The following is a 20,403-nucleotide window of genomic DNA, read 5'->3' on the forward strand; positions in this document are numbered from 1 at the left end:
ATGTTTTTTGCCTATCTTGCCTTGTCCTTCCGTTGTAAATTCTTTTGTCTTTCTGTTTCTCGATTTCTCTCTTCTATGCCTCGCTTTATCTCTTTTTGGGGTATGGTCGTTCCCTACGCCGCTTCAGGGCGGTACCGTTTCGAACGTCACACCGACACCGCTCGAGTGGCGGAGTCGAGACCACAGCTAGGGATGATCCAAGATATATAGATATAGATATCCTCGTAATTATCCGGGTCACAGTTGAACGGGGTTCACAAAAAGCTTGGCTGTGCTCAACACGGAATCCGGAAAAACCTGAACGGGGTTCAGAGACGGTGGCAGAATTTTGAGCACCGCCGAGATTTTTTTGGACCCGATAAAATCGCGCTCTGCTATTAGTGATCACCCGACTGACCGCCTACTATATTGGGTCGCGTGGTTGTTTCCTCCGGTGATTCGCAGCAACAAAAAGTCCGACTGTATTCAACCCATCGAAGGTCATAGACAATGGATCCCCTTGCTTCATCGCATCAAGGAACGGGGGAGGGGATGATCTTGTCTCCGGGGACGCACTCACTATCGGAGAGCTCTTACACAGCACACCCACGTTTTCTTGAATTGCAAGAAGAGCTCCGAAGTGCTCTTTTCACAGCCGTCTCTGATGGCACCCCAAAACAATACCTCGTCCAAGCGACAACTGAGCCCGCACTCTCCGAGCTCCGACATGACATAGATCTCTTTGCGAGGTCTCCCGTACCCAAGCCTCGTTTGATAAACTATCTGAAGAATTGGATCACAGAATGCGCGCCTTATCTCGATAAATTTGACGAGGCTCGCCACTTTGGGGTCCACATTCCGATCTTAGCGCGAGAATCCCCCGGATTATTCTACGCCATCCTCGCCTTTTCTGCCCGGCAGACGGAAAGGAAAGCGGGTCTCCGCAACTGCCATGACAGCCTCGAGCTCTATCAGGAGTCAATCCGCTGGGTATCGCCCGGCCTTCAAGCAAAGGATCCAAATGTGTTGGTGACCGCCTGCGTCCTAGCGGTCATGGAGTTAATGTCCGTCAGCCCGCAAGACTGGAGACGTCATGTGGATGGCTGTGCAGCTTTATTTGATTGCTTCAGTGTAAACGGGTTTTCCGGGGGTCATCTACAGGCTGTATTCTGGTGCTATGTCCGCATGGAGCTGTGTGGAGTAATCGTTTCAAACGGTGCAGAGAGGACGGTTCTTCCTCTCGAGAAGTGGGTTCCTGCTGTATCTTTGGGCCAGGCGTCCGAAAGTATTGAGGACAATGAAAAACGAGTTCGAGAGCTATTTTTAGAACAGAGCCGCCTAACTCCAGATATGCACGCAAACTGGGCCGTATATTTGTGCGCCAAAGCATGCGATCTAGTGTGCAGGCGCACAAGGTACTTAGAGCTAGGGGAGTACGACACTACTGATCCACGACCGTTCCATGAGCAATGGAACCGACTGTGGGACGAGCTGCAATATTGGCTGGAACAACGGCCGCGAGCAATTCTCCCGACCAAGTCTACCAACATGCAGGGAGATCGAATGTTTCCGGAGATTTTCTACGCTCATCAGGCAGCTATATCTAGTAATCAACTGTATCACACGGCCTGCATCCTGTTGCTGGAGGTCAAGCCCCCTACTACACTGCTCTCGGCAAGTCACCTAGCTTCCTCAGTTTGGCACGCAAGGAGGGTGTGCGGCATTTCGCTGACCAATCCACATCCGGGCAACCTCATTAATGCTATTCAGCCCTTATTCATTGCTGGGAAGCTTTTGAGCCATCGTCGCGAACACATAGCTGTGGCTAAGCTCTTCAAAGCCATCGAGCAAACCACAGGATGGGGGGCGCTGTGGCGACTTAGGGACCTTGAAGCAGTCTGGGGCTATGAGACAAACGAGATTCTATCTGTGATTTGATTACGCAGGTGTTGCCATTGCCACCACCGAAAACCTTGGCTCTTTCCAAGTGTGACGGGACTCTCTGCTGCGCAAACAGCCAACACTCCGTTACGAGAACGCATCTAGATGTGCAACGACCTATATAACCAAGCATTGAAAGGTTACATCTATGAAGTAGGCGATTTACGCACACCCGGCATATAGCCCATGGCTCAGGCTCCAGAAACATCGGTCGCTCTGTTATCCGAGGTACGTTAAATGACACTAATGCATGGAAGTATTATATTAGCTTCAGTCCTGAATGAGCGACGCTAGTGATTTAATATTCATAATGGCCAAGTCATCATCATTCAACATTTAGTACTGCATTATACATATATTTCCAATATCGTGAGCACGCCGGCAACTCCCAACAAATTATCCCGGTTTATACCTGCTCGAGATGTGACCCATAACTATCTTTCTCGGTGGGTACCGGCCCCTTGGACAATCGTTCGAGGCATGCGGTCAATCCAACCTCTCTCTGTGCTTCACGCAGCATCTCGGCGTCCTGCTCCCCGGTGTTGCTCTTGAAAACCCGGTCCATCTCCTCGAGCGACGCATTCTTGGTCTCTGGCAGGAAGAACCACACCCAGACCATGCCGACGCCCAGGAACACAGCAAAGAAGATATACGTACCCCATGCCCATGCTTCTAGCATTGGTGGTACAAAGAAGGCGATGGCAAAGTTGTTGATCCAGTTGCTAAACGCGCCAATGGAAGCACCTTTCGCACGAATAGAGAGAGGGAAGATTTCTGAAACCAATGTCCATGAACAAGGACCCCAGGTAGCACCAAAGCCGGCGATATAGAGCCAGATAAGTGCTGTTGCCTTAGTTAGCCCAATCTGGATTTATGTAAAGCTAGTGACAATGAAGGTGAAATGAGGATACTTACCGACAGCACTCCAGCCGGCGGCCTCATGAGAAGGCCAATCGTGCCGGAATTTGGCCACGATTACTCCAACAATTACCATGCTAAGTAACATCACCAATGAGCCGACTAAGAGCATCGGCTTTCGACCGACTTTGTCGATGATCAACTGTTGAGAATTAGCGGAATGTGCGACTATGGTCGGATTTGGGTTTCAATTCCATACCATGCCCGGCATCGTGCTGATGAGGAAGACCACGCCAGTCACTCCAGTCGCCAAGAGAGCAACAGTGCCACTGGTCAGTCCAAGACTAACGAAAACATTAGACGCGTAGTAAATAACTGTCCATCTTGTTAGCAGAGTTGCGAGCGGGCCTGGAGAAAAGAGACCTACTGGCATCGACACCACTCCATTGCTGAAAAAACATAATCAGCCATGCGGTGCAGACCCTTTTGAAGTTGCCCATGGTCCGGAAACAATTCGCGTATTGTGCGATTTGGCTCATCCAAACGCTCTTGTTTTCTCTTTCGGCCAACCAGGGTGTTGCTTTGGCAAATGCCCTCTTTTCAAACAGGGCTTCTGCCTTCATCTCCAAAAACTCCACCTGAACCAGCTCATGGTCCTGTGGCAGCTTTCTTATCCAGGCAAGCGTAGCGAGGGCCTCTTCATCACGGTCCTTTTTGACCAGCCATCTGGGAGAGAAAGGCATGAACCAAATGCCACAGGCTAGGCAAACGGCAGGGATACCTTGGACAATGGAAGGCAGGCGCCATGCCATGTCCGACTGCGTCGCGCCCGTACCTCCAATGTAGTTGCTTCCGTAACCCACCCAGAAGGAAATCATGATTCCGAGAATGGTGGCAAATTGATAGAAAGATACCAAAAGACCACGCATCTCGGGCGCTGCCAGTTCGGCATTGTACAAGGGGCCGACACCGCTAAACAGACCCACGCCGACACCCGTGAAGAATCGTCCGGCGTACAAGAGTGCCGGATTGCCGTTCGTGGCACCAACGTAAAGATAACTCCCGAGGATCACCCAGCAGCATGCGACGAACATGGTGTACTTTCGCGAAAAGATTTCTCCCAACACACCTGCAGACAAGGATCCCACAACTCCGCCCAACTGGAGAATTGAAGTCAACCAACCGGTGGCTGTGGAAGAGTCCACCACGGAGGGGAAGTTCTCTTTGAAACGGGTCATGACCAAAGACTGTCCCAGCACGCCTTGCTGGTAGCCATACTCAAAACCACCGAAGCTAAATAGTGTGTCAGTTCGGTGGACAAAATACCATGGATGTCAAAGGCAACCTACGAGGCAAAGAATGCGATAAAAAGCACCTTGGGGTTATTCGCCAGGGACCGCCACATTGATGGTTTGACAACCTGAACCTGCTGGAAGTCATTGGCCTCCCGCTCGGAGGACATGTCGACGGCCATTGTGACAAGGGGTTTTCATGTAGCGAAGGAGGATGAGTCCGGGGGACATTCCGGGGAAAGGACCATGTGGGATCTGGGGAAATATATATGTCCCATTTCCCCCTTGATCTTCCATCCACTCAAAAGGTGACCCAGAATGGCTGAAAACCCTTTCCGCCAGGTGACATGACGAATGAATTTTCATTATGGTCTTTGTTAATTTTTTTTAATTAAACTTTCTATGGAGACAGCAGAGTTTGGGGCTTATTTTTTGCCGCCACCTTGGCAATGGCATGTTGCCAAATGCACCTCGTTCTCTACTCGGAGTATACCCAGGGGTCTGGAGCCTCTGTTTCCCTAATTGGGATGATCGGGCGATTATTTCCTGCTTTCACGTGGTACATTAGGGCTAAAGTTAGGTAACAGTTTCCCCTCTCGTGAGTCGAGTCCCAGAGTCGATGAGGGACAAGCTCAGCCGTGCTAGCATTTTAGTGTGAGAGACTGCTGCTTGGCACGAAGTTGACTAAGGTTGAACCCGTGCTGTCCTCCGACCCAACTTTGGAGGTTTGACGCTCTAGTCGCCTGATAAAGAGCCTGCTGAGAGGCTTGAATCAAGATTATTATCTTAAAATACTTCCTGCTCGGCTTCTCATATAATTGTTGAGTATTGCGGGGCATCTAAACCCTACTTGACAAGTCGCGCCCAGAAAAAGTCTTCGTCTGGATGCTTCTCCAGTTTTTCGCCTCCGGGCCCACTCCGGATAATTATTCATTTTTGGGGTGCGGAGGCTCGACGTCCTCTTTTCGGCGGTCCTTCTCCATAATCTTGCAGACCACAACAACACCGTCAACGCACTATGCCGTCCAGCAGACCAACTCCGGCTAAACAAAAACGTGTCCGCACGGGATGTTGGACATGTCGTCGGCGGAGAAGGAAGTGTATGGCATTTCCCCACATGTTTCAGGATCCGGTGGCTGACCCCAGCATTTGTCAGGCGACGAAGGAAAACCTCGCTGTGAAAATTGCGAGGCGAAGGGTTTTTCGTGTCGCTATGGCGCCGATCTTACCTTTGTGTCCGTGCCGAACCCACGGATACAGTCACCAAAAGGGCCGCCGGCTACTAGGGTGAATTATAATACGATCGAAGTAGGATGGTTTCATGCGTTCGGTGGCATCGCATTTGCTGATGGACTGGTAGTTTATTGATGACCGCCCGGCGACGTCAGACATCACCTCGAGCTGTGGACCTGGTACAAATGGCCAGGCGACTGACACGGGGGCAGTTCCGCCCGCGAGTGTTACCCAGAGCGCTATCATCGAACAGCCGATCCAACAGACCACTGCTGAGCATGTCGATGTTGCAGAATTCAACCGACCTGCATATCCTTCCGGTGTTGATGCCGATATCTCCCGGGAGTCCACTTTTTCGGATTCTAGTACTACCTCCCAGCTCCAAAATAACCGGGGGACCGTTGCCAAGAGTAGGGCTCTGGCGTATGTTTCGGGCAATTGCAGCTCGAACTCCCGATTTCCCATCACCAGCAACCCGGTTCATCCCATCCCGACCAGTGGAGTCGATGAAATTGGCCTGCTGCGTTACTTTCGCTACCATCTGGCCCCATGGATTGATCTTGGAGATCCCGACTGCAGTTTTGAGATCCAGGCATTACTCCTCGCAAAAACGGAGCGACCACTGTTGGCTGCCATCATGGCGCTTGCCTTGAGTCATGCTTCACTTCAGCGACACAGCAATGCCATCGGTGTGAGTGCTACATTGCAGGATGAGGCTGAACGCGGTCTCGCCCACGCGGACGATCCTATCAAGTCAATGGGACAAGCCCTCTTGATGTTGCACGACTTCTTCATCTCCCGTCCGCGACAATGGCGGGACTTTCTTCGAGCTCGTACTCGTGGATTGAGTAGTCTAGATTTTGCAAATACCCCACAAGGTGTGCTAAACCAGCCATGGTGGCTACTCCACTCTCGAATTGGTACGCTTTCCCAATTTCATCAAGTCGCTCCGCAAATCCACAAGGCTGACTTGACATCTGTACCGAAGATCTTGCTGCCGGCATCATTAGTGCACAAGCGCCATTGATGTCATACCGCTCCCAATTACTGCCTGATGGCCCGTTTCCAGTAGTGCCACAACAACGACCGTCAAAATGGGTCTTCTTGAGTGTTTTGCTTCTTTTAGCGGATACTTTGTCCCTCGTCTTCGGCCCAGCTGATACATTATCCCCAAGTACCGAACGTGGAGGACAGCTCGCCGTGCATACCTTACTGCAAACGGATTTTACGTCACGATGGACGTCTCTCTGGACCAATTGTCAGGAATGGTACCACAACCGCCACGTGGAGATGCGACCGGTTCTAGACATTCGCGGTGTGGAGGCAGATGAGATTAATGCAGGGAACTGCTCATCTTGTCCTATTCTTATCTACACGTCACCTCTTGCCCTTTTGGCCAATACTATCTACCATATATCCTCATTCCTCTTACTTATTCACAAGCCAAGGCTACTGAAGACGATAGCAGGCCCGAGACGTTTCGCCTCTCGCCTCTGGCACGCCCAAGCCATTACAGGGATTGCTACGAGCAATGAGTTCAAGGAGCAGTGGGACCCGATCCTGATCGCTAGTCTTCTCACCATAGCACCAGAGATGACCCACACATCGCAGCAATCAATCCTACTCGACCTACTTGGTAGTATTGCCACTGCCACTGGAATTAAGCTAGATTCTGAGATAGACAGCTTGCGCTCGTGCTGGAATAATGCACAATACGATGAAGACGCGGTAGATTGATTGGTAAAGTATTCATTATCATTGCTCTTGATTGTATTCTGCGGATATTGCGTCGCCTTATTGACGGTCTGTGATCTCATATGCAAATGGAATACTTTCGATTGCACCCTTTCTCTGCACACAAATGGCAGCTGCCTGATTCGCCTGTTGTACGACAGACTCGATCAAAGCGTCAAAGTCCTCGAGAGGTTGTCCCGTGGCAGCATACTTTGCAAATTCAGCCGAGAAGTACCCCACGAAGGTATCTCCAGCGGCAGTGGTGTCCACCACATTCTTAACGTGCACGCCGCGAACAGAACCATTACGACCGGTGGCCGTCGAGAAGAATACTCCCTTCGCGCCGAGTGTGATCAAAACAATGGGAACCTTAGCCACCTTGTGGAAAAGCGGGGCCAACAACTCCGGCTGTAGGTCAGCTTCGGTTTGAGATCCCACGGGGAAATCAGGAATAGATTCCGCCATCTGGATAGTCTCCGTTTCATTCATGATCAAGACCGCTGTGCTGGATAGAGCAGCCAGAGGAATGCCCTCCGGATATACGGGCGCAATATTCAAAACGACATTCGTTGGATTCTCGCTCCGATTATAATGCTGCATCAGGCCAATCACAGTTGATCTGGGAATCTCTCCCTGCAGAACCACGACCTGTGGCGATGCAGGACACTGTGTCTGGACAACGGAAAGGAGCTTATCAACATCATTCATTCCATCATGGTTTGCTCCCGGTACCACCACAATGCGATTCTCCCCTTGCTCGCCTTCTTCCACGATAATAGTCGCCGAGCCCGTTTGACAGTCTGTCCTCTGCTCGATTCCCGTGGTGTCCACCCCTGACTTTTCTAATGCTGGCTGTAGCAGCGTCGGATAATATGGATCATTTGCACCGACAGCTCCGATCATGCTCACCGCCACATCTTGTTGGGCTTTAGAACTGAAAGCCGCTCGTGCGCATGCAACCGCCTGGTTCGCACCTTTACCACCTGCATCGATAGACAGGGAGGATCCCGTCAGCGTTTCGCCAGGCCCGGGACAACGCCGGGCATATGTGACGAAGTCGATGTTGAGGGACCCGATGACGCAGATTTGTGGTTTTGAGGCCATTTTTAAATATAACCAACTTTCCTCTATTCTCTCAGTATTGTTCTCCGTGAGTCGAATCTCGCAATTATTAAGTCTAGTATAAATCCCGGTTGATATTCGTAATTCTGAGCAACAGTTTTCAAAAAAACAAAGAAAAACAAAAAAAGACACAAAGATCAAACAATTAATTCAGTCAGAAACCCTTCCCAAAGTCACCAGATTTTAAATATTCTTTTACCCCCGTTACTAACAATATCCACCCCGAAAACCCACCAAAAAATTATATGTCACCAAAATCCTATTATGGATGTAACCCAGAGCCCTACCCCAACTACGCTATACCTAATCAGGTCAACATAGCCTACGCAGTCGTCGGACGGGCCGCAGCATCCCAAATGGTGACCCGCCGGGCCGACCGAGAGTAGGCTACATTGTCCAGAATAGGCCTAGTGCACGGGTATCCAGAGGGATTTTTTCGGCGGCGGGGTACCGCTTTTCGGGTTGGCTTTTCTGTTGTTTTCCTCCTGTATGTGGGGTAAGGGCTATATTGGCATTGTTATGTAGGGTCGCGTGGAGGGTAGAGTTTTTCGACCGGGTTTACTTGATGGGGCTGGGCTTTGGTGGATTACGTCATTTTATATGTTTGGGTTGGGTTGTTTTCGCGTTTGCGTAAGACTGAATTAGGTCGGGTGGATATATATTGTCGTCGTTGGGATTGTTGAGTATTTCCTCGGCCTGTATGCTAGTAGATGTGAGGACATACTATGTAGCAGGGAAGAGGAGAAATAGACCACCGGCTCAATGACAAAGTAGACTTCTAACAGGATATCTAAAGCAATGCACACAAAAATATGTTATCTGGGGTTTGTCGGTGGTTATTTTTCATCTACAAACTAGCTGCTCCGAGAACATGGGCTATTCAAAAGTTGAACAATCCGGATACACTATTGACTCACAGGGCATTAAGAGCACTAGATAGTTTAACAATCCTGCTACTTGCTTTGTTACTTTCTAACAATAAATATAATCCCCTGAAAATTGAATAATGTGAATATCTTTGGCCAGTCAGGACTCAATCACTATACACTTGAAGGATACGATCTAATGTTTAAATGTGATAGTATCCACAACTTTTCGCCATAGAAGACGGCGGGCGACTATCATACTAAATATTATTGTTGTGATTATCGGGCTTCCCACGCGAAATATGTAACGCCAATCTAGGGTCGCTTCAATTGCTTCAATAGAAGCACGTGTGGAATGTAACGCGGTATGAACCTCTTTCATGCTGCAATAACCATCCTTAAGCCAGCATTTGCGAATTATATCACCTAGGAATATATTTCTCGTGTCCGGAAATTGTTCGCTCGTCGGCCAGTCTTTATACGTTTTCGATTCGTCGTCATCCAAGTCCTTGTCGATCTCAGGGTTTACATAAAATTCATATCGGTTGCCGGACACGATCTCATACATCGTCGATCCAAAACGCGCAATGTCGAACTTGATGGAGAGGAAATCCTCTGAAATACACGTATCTGGAGTTGTGTCTTCTGGTATGATAAGTGACTCGGAAAACCACATAGCTGGAGCGAGAGATCCTTGTTAATCAGGAAATTCCGTGCTGCGATATCAGCAATAATAACCCGTTGCTCATGTACCCCATTAATAATTTCTGCAGCATTTTGAAACCACCCCAAGCGTTGTTCATTGTTGATAGATGTCTTATTTGTACTCAGGTGTTTGTCGAGAGACCCGTGGGCGATATACGGCATCCGAATTTCTTTATTGGAGATATGCAGCGGCTTCAGGACACCTTCCACAAACGCGAGGCGTTGATAAATGCGCCCTTCATGTATCAACGACTCTTCATTCGTTCTGTTGGTTTGCTGGTAGACAATAGATGTATATTCCGATGCGTTTGCAGGCACCGTCCATGTGTTCGCGGTCTTCACTGCGATGTCTCCAATGCGCATACCACACCCAACCCGACCAAGTCCAATCAAGTCAGGTTTTGTGTCCATTGTTGCACAGATTGAAGAATACTCAGGAATTGACTAGAGCATGTCGGCTATATTTTCTCCTTTTTGATGTCTTTGTCAAGCCCCAAGGGTTGAGTCTCCATTGATTCAACTCTCAGGGGTTGAACCCTGGGCACATGTCTCGCTATACTTTATTGAATAGACCATAAATAACCAGTTTTTTATGAAACATGTTCCAATACCTGACGATTTATGATACTAACAGTATAAGAAACACAGAGGTTGTCCTTCCCCCTCCGAAACTATCTCAGTAAAAAAGATGGATTAACAAGCATTTAATCATGTTGATGTTTCCTTCAATACATTATGCCAGACAAAATGATCGACACAATCGGCCAAAAATGACGTCACTCTCGGACCATCTTCGGGGTGATTTTGGGGGTCTCGTGACACAGGCGATACCCCACGGGGCACGGTGCCAGCAATCTTCTTGGATTTTCTTTGTATACATCCTAGTCCTTTCTCACTTCAATCCCTTGTCGATGTCACCAGATGACATGTGAATGTGGGCACAGCCTAGAAAGCCTCTCGCAAGAATGTCGTTATCTGACTTGGCCTGTCAATCGTGTCGCAAGTAAGTCTTACCCGATGTTCTCAAGACTAGGAGAGAACGGGGCTCATGTGCTGATAACTAGGCGTAAGGTCAAGTGGTACGTGAAAACTTGAACCAAGTCTTGCCAAAGTATGTGTGAAGTAACAGCTGTCAGCGACCGGGCATTGCCACGGTGCATGGTCTGTGATCAAACAGGCCAGACATGCAATTATCCGCTTCGGTCAATGAAACCCGGGCCTAAAATCGGTATGGAATGGCCACATTTTGCCATAAACCGCGACAAGTTGGAGGCACATTGACAAGATCTAGGGTCTTCGCAGAAGAAGAGAAAACGCCCACGACAGAATGAGACAGCGCAGAGACGACAGATTAACTCGCCTTCTAGACCGCCACCCGGTCCCGACAATGGCCGACGGGATAGTTATTTCGACGCATTGAACGATCAGCCGGAGAAAGAAGAGTTGGCCCTCGTCGTTCCCGCCGATCCTACTGAGACAACTGGGATTGAGGCGCGGGGAAGCTCGCAACACCGAACCTCTCAGTTGAATACACTTGATCTCGCTTTCATTTTACATCCATCCCACGAGGCCACAAGTCCCTCCCAAAAGCAGAGCCCGAGCTCTCAGGACGGCCAACAGACAGATCTCTGCCGTCAAGCCTGCACAGAGCTAGGCGTCTCGCCAGCTTTCATGAATGAAATGTAACGACCTCGGTTACCTAAAGAGTTGTCGAAGTGGAACATAGATAAGCTAATTGCACTAATAGCATTCGAGTTTTTTTCGACAACATGGTCGCTATCAATATCTTTCATGAGCCTTCGTTTGCAGAAAAGCTTTCGAATATCTCTTCGTTTTCTCAATTGACTGCCCTTCTGGCAGCCATAGCTGGGTATGCCTCACGTTTTGGTGCCCTAAGAACCAACGACATAGCTAGCGACGCAGTTCAGCTCGTAGCAAAGAGTCACCGACAGCTGCATACTTCATTGACCTTGCTTTCAAGTACATAAATGAGGCGCTTGCGGAATGTGGCGATGAGATGCCGCCACTTTGCGTTATACAGGCTCTCATTATTGCAACGCATTGTCGACTGACCCAGGGGGTCCGCGGAAAGGCGTGGAGATCTCTGGGTTTGTGTGTCAGTTTGATATACGAAACTAACCTGCATCTTCTTGATTCCGGGAAGGTTATAAAAACGGAGGATCCCCACCACTGGCAAGAAGACGAAGAAAAGCGTCGTGCTTTCTGGGCCATCTGGGAAATGGATGTTTTTGCCAGTACTATCCGTCGGACGCCAACTACCATTAACTGGAGCCAAATGGAAATATTGCTTCCAGTTGACAACGCTCACTGGTTCTCGGGCCGCCCTACTTCAAGCTGCTTTATGGAGGCGGACATAAACAAGCGTTGGAAGGCGTTGCAGGACAGTGGTAACCAGTCATCGAAAGCGTGGTTCCTAGTTATCAATTCTCTCATGAAGAATGCCCAGATCGCCTGTGACCCACAAGGAGTGGCTGCCATAGGTAATCAGGGCTATCGCCAGCAAATGCCAAATAGCCAGAGTTCAACACTCGAATCGGCCATGGAGGCTCGTCAAAAATTGGAGACATTGGCAAACGCCGTACGCTGCTTTACTTTGGCTTTGCCCAGCCATCTCCAGTATCGCGATCAATATCTGGCCTTTGGGGCGCCGGTACAAGGGGAGTTAGAATCTCAACGACAGCAGCACAGCTCTATCTACAATATCTTCGTTATGACCCAATTAGCTCGTTTGATGATCTACAGATATGACGCATTCCGATCTCAAAATCGTCCAACTGAAACCAGTGGCCGTCATCCTTCCGGAAATTCCGCTGGTCGGAGTACATTTAGTCTGCTCGATACGGAAAATGGAGCGCTTCGACAGTATTACGAGGCAGCAGATCGTATTCTGGGAATAGTGAATCGGAGTTGCGAGGATCATGTTCAGCATATTAATCCATTTCTCCCTAGTACCATATGGCTTGCCTCGGCGGTGCAACTGGTCCGCAAACATTTTGCTCGAGCACAGTCCAATCGAGATCTAGTAAAGTCGCGCTTCGATGTTCTTTATCTGACCTACAAGCGATGCGTTCAATTTTGGGATATTCAAACCGCTCTCCAGAAGAACCTAGAGTTGATCGAGGAGCAACTGGAAGCCCGGAACAAGAAACCGGAGGTTCGAGCTTGTCCATCCTCTCAAGAAGCGTCTAATCGGGCATCGGAAGACACCGATAGGATCAACCAGCCTACCTCGGACCAAGAAGGTCAAAACGTAGAGCGCAGCCTGAATTTTGACTGGACAGCCCGACAAGCCTCTCAATACCTACCCGAAACGCCTAGTGTCCCACTCACCGGTTCAGCCTCGATTGATGCCAGGTTAGACATTACAGCCCAAAACCATGCGCGAAAATACCCATTCGTAGCAGATAGCGTGGCAATGCTCGACTATATGACTCCTCCACAACCGAGTAGGACCCAGGTTCCAGAGGACTACATGGTGCCCCCGAACTCTCACTCCCTTGATACAATATATCAGCTCGACCAGGCCTTTGATTGGCCCACTTTTGATATCCCTGGTGGCATATATGATTTACTCTCAGGGTGAACTACACCCCCGTGCACTCTTGCAATTGTTGGATGGATTTATCCTCACCCCATTTTTCCGCAATTGGCCACTCCATCCCTCTGTAATCTACCTAGGTACCCTATGGACCTGGGCATAGCACAAATTTACCGTGTATGGATTTCCTGTAAACTCCGCTCTCACTCAAGGCATGTAATGTTTCAAATACCGCCTAGGTGTGAATTGGAATGGAGATAGTCTATATCAAAATATAAAGTGACGTATCCCACCCCCAGCCGGCGAAGACAAAGGATGATCTATCTCTAGTTCGTATTCCAATGTCCCAAAACCAAAAGTACAGCGAGAAACCACTTCTTTATAAAGTATCCAATGTCCCTGCTTGCTCGTTCGTCTTCTGCTCTAAGCAACTGACCGAAGATAGTCCGTGCGGGACCGGGATAATTTCGCTCCAGTCCGTGAACCCGGTTAGAAAGCAAGATCACACCACACCCCTTGGGCTTTTTGTGGGGTAGGGCTGGGGTATTTAGAAAAGGGAAATATCACTTTGGAACGTTTCTATCTGGAACAACAATCTACCGTTCAATATTGTTTTAATCTTTGTTGAAGATAAGTCACGAAAATGGCAGCCTCAAGCAATGAATCTCGAATTCAGCTCACTCGCATTGCGCATGTCTTCTACACCCATAAAGAAATCGACAAAGCCCATCAATTCCTACTGGATTTCGGATTCCAGGAAGTCAAGCGTGTGGGCAAGGATATCTATTACCGTGGCACCAGTTCGGAGCCATTTGTGTACTGTGCGCGACAAGGCGACAAAGACGAGTTTGGAGGCGCAGCCTTTGTCGTGGAATCCGAATCGGATCTTTTAGCTGCGACGAAGTTACCTGGGGCGACAGGCATCTACGACTTAAAAGATGCGCCAGGTGGTGGTCGCTGCGTCACTTTCCATGACCCCATCGACAAGTTCCCATTTCACCTTGTTCATGGACAAAAGGCCCATGCCGATGAGAAGGTGCTTCCACAACTTGATTACAATTTCGTCAGTGATTCTCCTTGTATATATAACTAGCTCCTCGGCAACCGTCTGACCTTCCCCCCAGCCAACAGACAAACACCGGCCAGGGAACAAGACACAACGGTTCAAGAAAGGTAAGCGACAGAACGAACCTAGTTACCTAATCTCTAGAAATCTCTATTGAACCTTCGAAAACCACAAGGACCTGCACCTGTGCACAAATTAGGTCATTTCGGAATGTGTGTGACCAATTTTGCGAAGGCATTTGAATTCTATACTACGCGATTCAACTTCAAGCCAAGCGATGTTAGTTTCTCCACGGCTTGGCTCTTCACGAGGCTCAGCGTATACTGACCCAGAGTCTTTACCACCTGGTCTAGCTGGTTCACGATTCTACCGGAAGAGATATAACCACCTTTCTCCATCTGGACCGCGGTTCTGAGCTGGTCGATCACCATTGCTTTTTCTTTTTCGAGGGGCCTAGGTCGCACGTTCACCACTCATCATTTGAGACGCATGATTTTGACACACAAGTGCTGGGTCACGACTGGCTCCGCAGCAAGGGGTATGAGAACTGTTGGGGCGTTGGACGTCATATCATGGGCAGTCAGATCTTCGATTATTGGTATGCCTCATGATCCCATCCTCTCGAAGGTAAATTTCTCACACACATTTGATCCAAAAAGGTTTGATACCTCTCGTTTCATTATCGAGCATTACGTAGATGGTGATTTGGTAAATGACCAACACCCAACGAATCGAACCCTTGCCGCACCGGATAATTTGCACGTTTGGGGTAGGCCTTTGAATGAGCATGATGCAATCTAGTTCCATTCTGCTAATGTATCACTAGGTCCCGACCTTCCTCCCACCTTCCTGCAGTAGAAACAGTTTTGGTTCCTTTTCGTCGTCTTATATCCGACACCATCAGGAAGGTGGAGATTAGTATACGTCGCTTAATGCCTTGCTCCTACTACCGTAACGGAGTAACATCCTCTTGGTGCATATTTTATATGATATGTTGGTTAGACAGCTACGCTTAGACTTGAGCCTTTGTCACCATCAATATTCAAAAAGAAATTCTTGCGCAAATGACTCTAATTTGTAATTTACCATTGCATTGTGCGATTTGGCTTTTGCGATTCGATTATTCGAAGGCATAATGCATGTTGCACCTTAATATAGGCCAACATTGGAAAAAAAGACTGCGGTAGAAGCGCTAGTAGAATTAATCCATAAAGAAGCCATCTAGCCCGTATAGTTTAGGGAACGCGTCACTCGTAGAAGGTGAATTTGGCTTGTTAAGATTCATCGGATTGGCAAGAGTTGGGAGCATAGCAGTGCGTGTTGCAATCCGGGTTAGTTACAGCCCTCCACAGTCAGAAGATCCGGGCAACCGGCCTGGATACGTTGCGATGACTGGAGATCCCCCAACCCCGAGTCTTATTCATGCTGAATCAGTTTATGGTGGATCTTAATCACAAAGGCTAACTTTCTTTACCCCCCTCAAGTTGCGGGGGATGGTGTCATTCGTATTCCACGCCGGCAGTCTGACGACTGAAAATTGCACCGAAGAGAGTCCGCCCGAATGCATTTGCTGTCAGCCCCCCGCCAACCCAAACTGGTCTCATGGGAGATAAACCACCGAGCGCAAATAGACCGAAATCGTTCCATGTGTCTTTGTAAGGAATTATCGATAAGTCCCATTTAAGGTCTGACGTGGGAAGTTCAAAAAGGCTGCCATGGCTCACGCTTGACAATCGCACTCCCGTGAGAAAGAATACTTGACCTACTTACTGCCTTAGATTTGCGAATAATATCTGACCCCAGAAGAATTAGCAAACATGGGTCCTAATTGGGCACACCTCGTGAGATTCATCAGCGAAGAAGATGGCCAAATCCACTTTGGTGAAGTCGATCCAAGCAGGTATCCAGATGTTGGGATCGCAATATTGAATGGCGAGAGAGTTGCAGTCAAGTTGATCAAAGGGTCGATCTTCGATGGCACGGTAACCGACACAACGGTGCACATTGCCAGAGTATGTATTCCGCCATCCTGAACACCTGGAATCCAAGATTCGAAACTAACTACTCCGATTCGAAAACAGCTTCTGGCTCCCATTGGAATGGAAGAAGTGCCCATTATCCGGTGCCTGGGGCTCAACTATCGCGACCATGCCAGAGAGGCGAACATGCCCATTCCGGATGTGCCGGTCGTCTTTATCAAACCGCGCACGGCACTCAACGGACCCCATCCTGCCAAGATAAACGTGCCCAAGATTGCACAGGATGGCTCCAGCGACTATGAGGCAGAGCTGTCGATTATTCTGTCTCAGACTGGTCGAGATATTCCCGAGTCAGAGGCCATGAAGTACGTGTTGGGTTATACCTGCAGCAATGATGTTAGTGCTCGAACACAGCAGTTCAAGAACAGCCAGTGGTCCTTCTCAAAAGGTGAGACTAGTTGCGCCTCATTATCTCCCAAGCCAATTAGTTTGTCATTTGCCCGGAGCTGACTTAGTTTAATGGAAAAGGTCTCGACGGATCTTGTCCACTGGGCCCAGTCCTTGTGTCTCCATCCGCCATCGGCAACCCGCATAATCTGCAAGTTAAAGCCATCCATAATGGCAATGTGGTGCAAGACTCAAACACTAGGTGAGTCTATCTTGAGGATCGATTGTTGCCACCATGTCAACCCTCCAAGGTAGCTGACAGCTTTACTTTTAAGGGAAATGATCTTCGATATTGCAAAAACTATTGCATTTCTCTCTCAGGGGACCACTCTCGAAAAGGGCACCATTATCATGACCGGAACGGGTCCTGGAATTGGCGCTATGCGTAACCCCAAGGTTGTCCTGAACCATGGTGACGATATGCGAGTGGAAATTGAGAATATCGGAACTTTGATTAACGAAGTCTACTATGAGTAAGGGTAACAAATCGTGAGAAATTGTGTTCGTGATTATCCAAATAAATAAGTGCATTTGCCTTTGCCTAGTTAGAGGCGTGAAAGTAATAGTAGTAGCAGCCTTTCATGGATAGCTAAGCCCCTGCCATTTCACATAATTTTCCATGAGTGATAGCTTTCCGCTCGGGGAATATCTCTTGCGCGGATTTGTCTTGCGCGAACTTGCCCAGGAGGAATATAATATGGGAAAATATTTATTTTATGGCTAGAGAGGCGCGTGGAATACTTGGCGAATATACATACAGGTATATAATTTCTGGTGAATAGCTTAATTAATGAATATCTCAATCAGATGCCGCAAAGAGGACCCGAAGACTTGGTCAATATAACAGCTATGCTTCGCCCACCCCATCATATTTCAGCCGGACCAGGACCGGCAGAAACGGAACATTGTGAGTACTATACATCAAGGTATCCTAGAATGGTTCTCATCACTGTAAGGAGCTTCGCTTCGCATGCTTCAGTATCCTTGAGAACTTGCGGTGCTCTCCACGCTACGAATCGATCTGGTCGCACCAACACGGCTCCAGATTCCTCCACGCCTCGCAAGTTTTCCCACTCAAAGTAAACGTCCTCCCAATCTTGTCTGAACCCAATATAATGCACCTGTATTGGAACCTTAAGCGCTTCGGCAACATTTTCGGCTGCTTTCTTCCATCGCCCACCTCCGATTCCGCTCAAGAGGACAAAAGAGCCATGGCCAGCAATGTCGACTGTTGAAATAGGCTCTCTCGGGGTTGCTTTGTTGAGCCACACATGAGGCAATCGAGACCCGGGATAAGTGCTTGGTTCATGAAACAAGATGCTATCTTCAGACGCCCGTCTGGACGGCGCATAGGGATTGGGCTCATCAGCTGTGTAGACACCTTGGCTGTCATAATGTTGATTCATTTCAACTCCCAATCCATGGAATTCATGAGAGGTATGCTTGATTGCCGCATGAAGGGCACGACGGCGGTTGGATCCTTCTGGTGTCGCACTCTTTAACTCCTCCAAAATCTCCTTCCGTGCGGACAAGTCCGTGGGCAACATGCCGAGTGCCTCCCACACGAGAAAGTGGTCGCGGTATGCCTGATTCGCTCTGGTGATAATCGAATGACCCACAGGTTGTCTCTCAATGGAGTATGTTGATAGAAGAGACGGTGACGCCAGTCCCTTGTGAACATATGCGACCTTCCAAGCGAGATTGAAGGCATCTTGGATGCAGGTATTCGATCCAAGCCCGTTCAATGGAGGGTGGCGGTGCACGGCATCACCAAGACAGAAGCTAGGAATAAAACGTCGTTGTCAGAGACATTCCGCTCACCAGATCGACGGAGCCAACACTCACATGTTACCCTCTGAATATTTCTCGGCGACGATCTCATTGATATACCACGTGGAGATATCCAAGATCTCTGCAGGTGTATCATCGCCAATAAACTCTTGGACTCTCTTTTGATACGCATCTTGAGACGGCTGGCCTTTAGAACGGTCATAGTTACGATCTGGGAATAGAATGAACATCCACTCATTCCATGGCTTCACCATACGAACGATTCCCATCCAGCCAAAGTCTGGGTGCTCTCGATCTGGTTGCATAACCCAATGAAGATTGCCCGTTCGGTTTTTAACTAGATGGGAGAGGTCGGCTTTGACCAGCACGTTGATTGCAATCCCTTGGCCAGGCTGAACCACCAGAGGCAGGTTAAGCTGTTTTACCACCTCACTCCGGGCACCGTCAGCTCCGAACAGATATCGTGTTTGGATCTGGTATTCCTTGTTTGTCATCTTATCGTGAATATTGGCAGTGATCAAGCCGGTCTTCGGGTCGCTAAAGAAAGAAACGAGCGTGGAATCAAAGCGACACTTGAAGCCTTTTAAAGCTGCATGCCGAACCAGAACTGGTTCCAAGATCGTCTGCGGCAGATCAAATGGTTCACATGGGCTAGCTAGTTCATAGTCTCCCTATGTCCTGCGTCAATCTAGCTCCTTGACAGAGTACGAGAGGACCAACTGATCTCACCTTTCTTCTAGGGTCATTTCCCCAGGAGTGGATGCGTGCGTACTCCTCGCCTGCCATACTATGACACCATCGTGTGTGTTGCATATGATCTGCCCCCGTGCATCCCAGCTTCTCCAGTTCATCATAGAGACCAATATCCCGTAGACACTCTGAATGGACAAGTCAATGTGTCAATGACAAATCCGTATTTGCTACCTTGGCAGATTACTGACCCAGTGCCGCCATATTAGTAATATGTGCGCGAGGCGTATTCGCTGTTCCTGGAGCGCTGCTGATCATGATACCCTTCAGCCCTTCACAGCGTTAGTACCAAGTAGCGACTACCATACCAATGCAGTAAAACATACCATGAGAACCAAGGAAGCAAGCCAAGGCGGCCCCGGCAGGACCTGCCCCGACAATGAGGAATTCCGTATCGACTGGAGTCTCTTCTGCTCCAACGGATCGGGTCGCGCCGCTGTCGATCGTACTGTAAGGCGCCATTTTCTCTCGCGATGTTTTGCGTCAATAGGAACGTGTTTTGAAATTGGTGCCGTGGTTTATAGCGAATCTACGTAAATTTACGAGAAGGAGCGTAGATTAAATCAATCTCCGTTATAAATGGGCCGTTCGTAGTGGTGTGGACTGTTTCAGCTGCTAGGAGGCCCAAGAGTCAGTATAGTTCAACTAAACTGTGCCGAAGATCGTCCGTCTCGCACCCCCTCCCAAGCGGCCCAAGCGGCACCATTTTCTTATACTCTCGGGAAGACCTCGTGCAGATTTCGTTAAACCACTCTCCTCAGTGTCCCCACTATGGAGATATGCTTTCCTTTCGGATCCACGGAATTATGACTAAGATGATCAGAACCTCCTCCTACAGACCTCAGGGAAGCCAATCATTGCTAATAATGATACCTGGAGTCCGACTCCAGGTTTTCCCCAGAAAAAGAATAGATGGAAGATAGGGATGCGGGGCCCAAGCGTTCCGTGCCAAAGTCCGCGCCAATTTCGCGCAGACTTCGCAGCATCTCACACCTTGTTATATTCTGGAAGGGGTTGGGGGGATATATGCTGCTATGTGCAGTTGGCGTCTCTAATATCGCTTTCTCTCACCCTCTCACCA

General features: G+C 48.8%; 9 protein-coding genes across 9 annotated transcripts; 5 read left to right on the forward strand and 4 right to left on the reverse strand.

The window, feature by feature from the left end:
- Positions 1 to 489: 489 nt before the first annotated feature.
- Positions 490 to 1,917, forward strand: ANOM_010093 (putative C6 transcription factor; the record flags this gene model as incomplete). Its single annotated transcript, XM_015555349.1, has 1 exon — positions 490 to 1,917. One exon carries the CDS (start codon positions 490 to 492, stop codon positions 1,915 to 1,917), a length of 1,428 nt encoding a protein of 475 aa, XP_015401830.1.
- Positions 1,918 to 2,326: 409 nt separating this feature from the next.
- ANOM_010094 (sugar porter family MFS transporter) lies at positions 2,327 to 4,252 on the reverse strand (the record flags this gene model as incomplete). The annotated part of the gene is made up of 5 exons (XM_015555350.1): positions 2,327 to 2,763; positions 2,836 to 2,980; positions 3,038 to 3,153; positions 3,206 to 4,071; positions 4,128 to 4,252. The coding sequence occupies 5 exons, from the start codon at positions 4,250 to 4,252 to the stop codon at positions 2,327 to 2,329; spliced, it is 1,689 nt and encodes a 562-aa protein (XP_015401827.1).
- An 836-nt stretch (positions 4,253 to 5,088) lies between these two features.
- ANOM_010095 (Zn(II)2Cys6 transcription factor domain-containing protein) lies at positions 5,089 to 7,040 on the forward strand (the record flags this gene model as incomplete). The annotated part of the gene is made up of 4 exons (XM_015555351.1): positions 5,089 to 5,170; positions 5,227 to 5,378; positions 5,431 to 6,223; positions 6,292 to 7,040. The coding sequence occupies 4 exons, from the start codon at positions 5,089 to 5,091 to the stop codon at positions 7,038 to 7,040; spliced, it is 1,776 nt and encodes a 591-aa protein (XP_015401826.1).
- A 57-nt stretch (positions 7,041 to 7,097) lies between these two features.
- On the reverse strand, positions 7,098 to 8,141 carry ANOM_010096 (ribokinase; the record flags this gene model as incomplete). The annotated part of the gene is made up of 1 exon (XM_015555352.1): positions 7,098 to 8,141. One exon carries the CDS (start codon positions 8,139 to 8,141, stop codon positions 7,098 to 7,100), a length of 1,044 nt encoding a protein of 347 aa, XP_015401829.1.
- A 1,080-nt stretch (positions 8,142 to 9,221) lies between these two features.
- Positions 9,222 to 10,141, reverse strand: ANOM_010097 (uncharacterized protein; the record flags this gene model as incomplete). Its single annotated transcript, XM_015555353.1, has 2 exons — positions 9,222 to 9,640; positions 9,697 to 10,141. The coding sequence occupies 2 exons, from the start codon at positions 10,139 to 10,141 to the stop codon at positions 9,222 to 9,224; spliced, it is 864 nt and encodes a 287-aa protein (XP_015401828.1).
- Positions 10,142 to 10,831: 690 nt separating this feature from the next.
- On the forward strand, positions 10,832 to 13,334 carry ANOM_010098 (fungal specific transcription factor domain-containing protein; the record flags this gene model as incomplete). Its single annotated transcript, XM_015555354.1, has 4 exons — positions 10,832 to 10,958; positions 11,022 to 11,412; positions 11,478 to 11,600; positions 11,654 to 13,334. Exons 1-4 carry the CDS (start codon positions 10,844 to 10,846, stop codon positions 13,332 to 13,334), a joined length of 2,310 nt encoding a protein of 769 aa, XP_015401825.1. The 5' UTR covers positions 10,832 to 10,843.
- A 598-nt stretch (positions 13,335 to 13,932) lies between these two features.
- ANOM_010099 (VOC family protein) lies at positions 13,933 to 15,213 on the forward strand (the record flags this gene model as incomplete). Its single annotated transcript, XM_015555355.1, has 6 exons — positions 13,933 to 14,352; positions 14,414 to 14,462; positions 14,531 to 14,634; positions 14,709 to 14,953; positions 15,015 to 15,124; positions 15,182 to 15,213. 6 exons carry the CDS (start codon positions 13,933 to 13,935, stop codon positions 15,211 to 15,213), a joined length of 960 nt encoding a protein of 319 aa, XP_015401824.1.
- A 959-nt stretch (positions 15,214 to 16,172) lies between these two features.
- On the forward strand, positions 16,173 to 17,258 carry ANOM_010100 (fumarylacetoacetate hydrolase family protein; the record flags this gene model as incomplete). The annotated part of the gene is made up of 4 exons (XM_015555356.1): positions 16,173 to 16,367; positions 16,437 to 16,782; positions 16,863 to 16,983; positions 17,057 to 17,258. 4 exons carry the CDS (start codon positions 16,173 to 16,175, stop codon positions 17,256 to 17,258), a joined length of 864 nt encoding a protein of 287 aa, XP_015401832.1.
- A 437-nt stretch (positions 17,259 to 17,695) lies between these two features.
- On the reverse strand, positions 17,696 to 19,784 carry ANOM_010101 (2,4-dichlorophenol 6-monooxygenase; the record flags this gene model as incomplete). Its single annotated transcript, XM_015555357.1, has 5 exons — positions 17,696 to 18,563; positions 18,627 to 19,243; positions 19,302 to 19,450; positions 19,514 to 19,594; positions 19,649 to 19,784. 5 exons carry the CDS (start codon positions 19,782 to 19,784, stop codon positions 17,696 to 17,698), a joined length of 1,851 nt encoding a protein of 616 aa, XP_015401831.1.
- Positions 19,785 to 20,403: the final 619 nt, after the last annotated feature.

Source organism: Aspergillus nomiae (genome assembly GCF_001204775.2).
Source record: "Aspergillus nomiae NRRL 13137 chromosome Unknown contig00522, whole genome shotgun sequence".
In the NCBI taxonomy this organism is placed as follows: Eukaryota; Fungi; Ascomycota; class Eurotiomycetes; order Eurotiales; family Aspergillaceae; genus Aspergillus; species Aspergillus nomiae.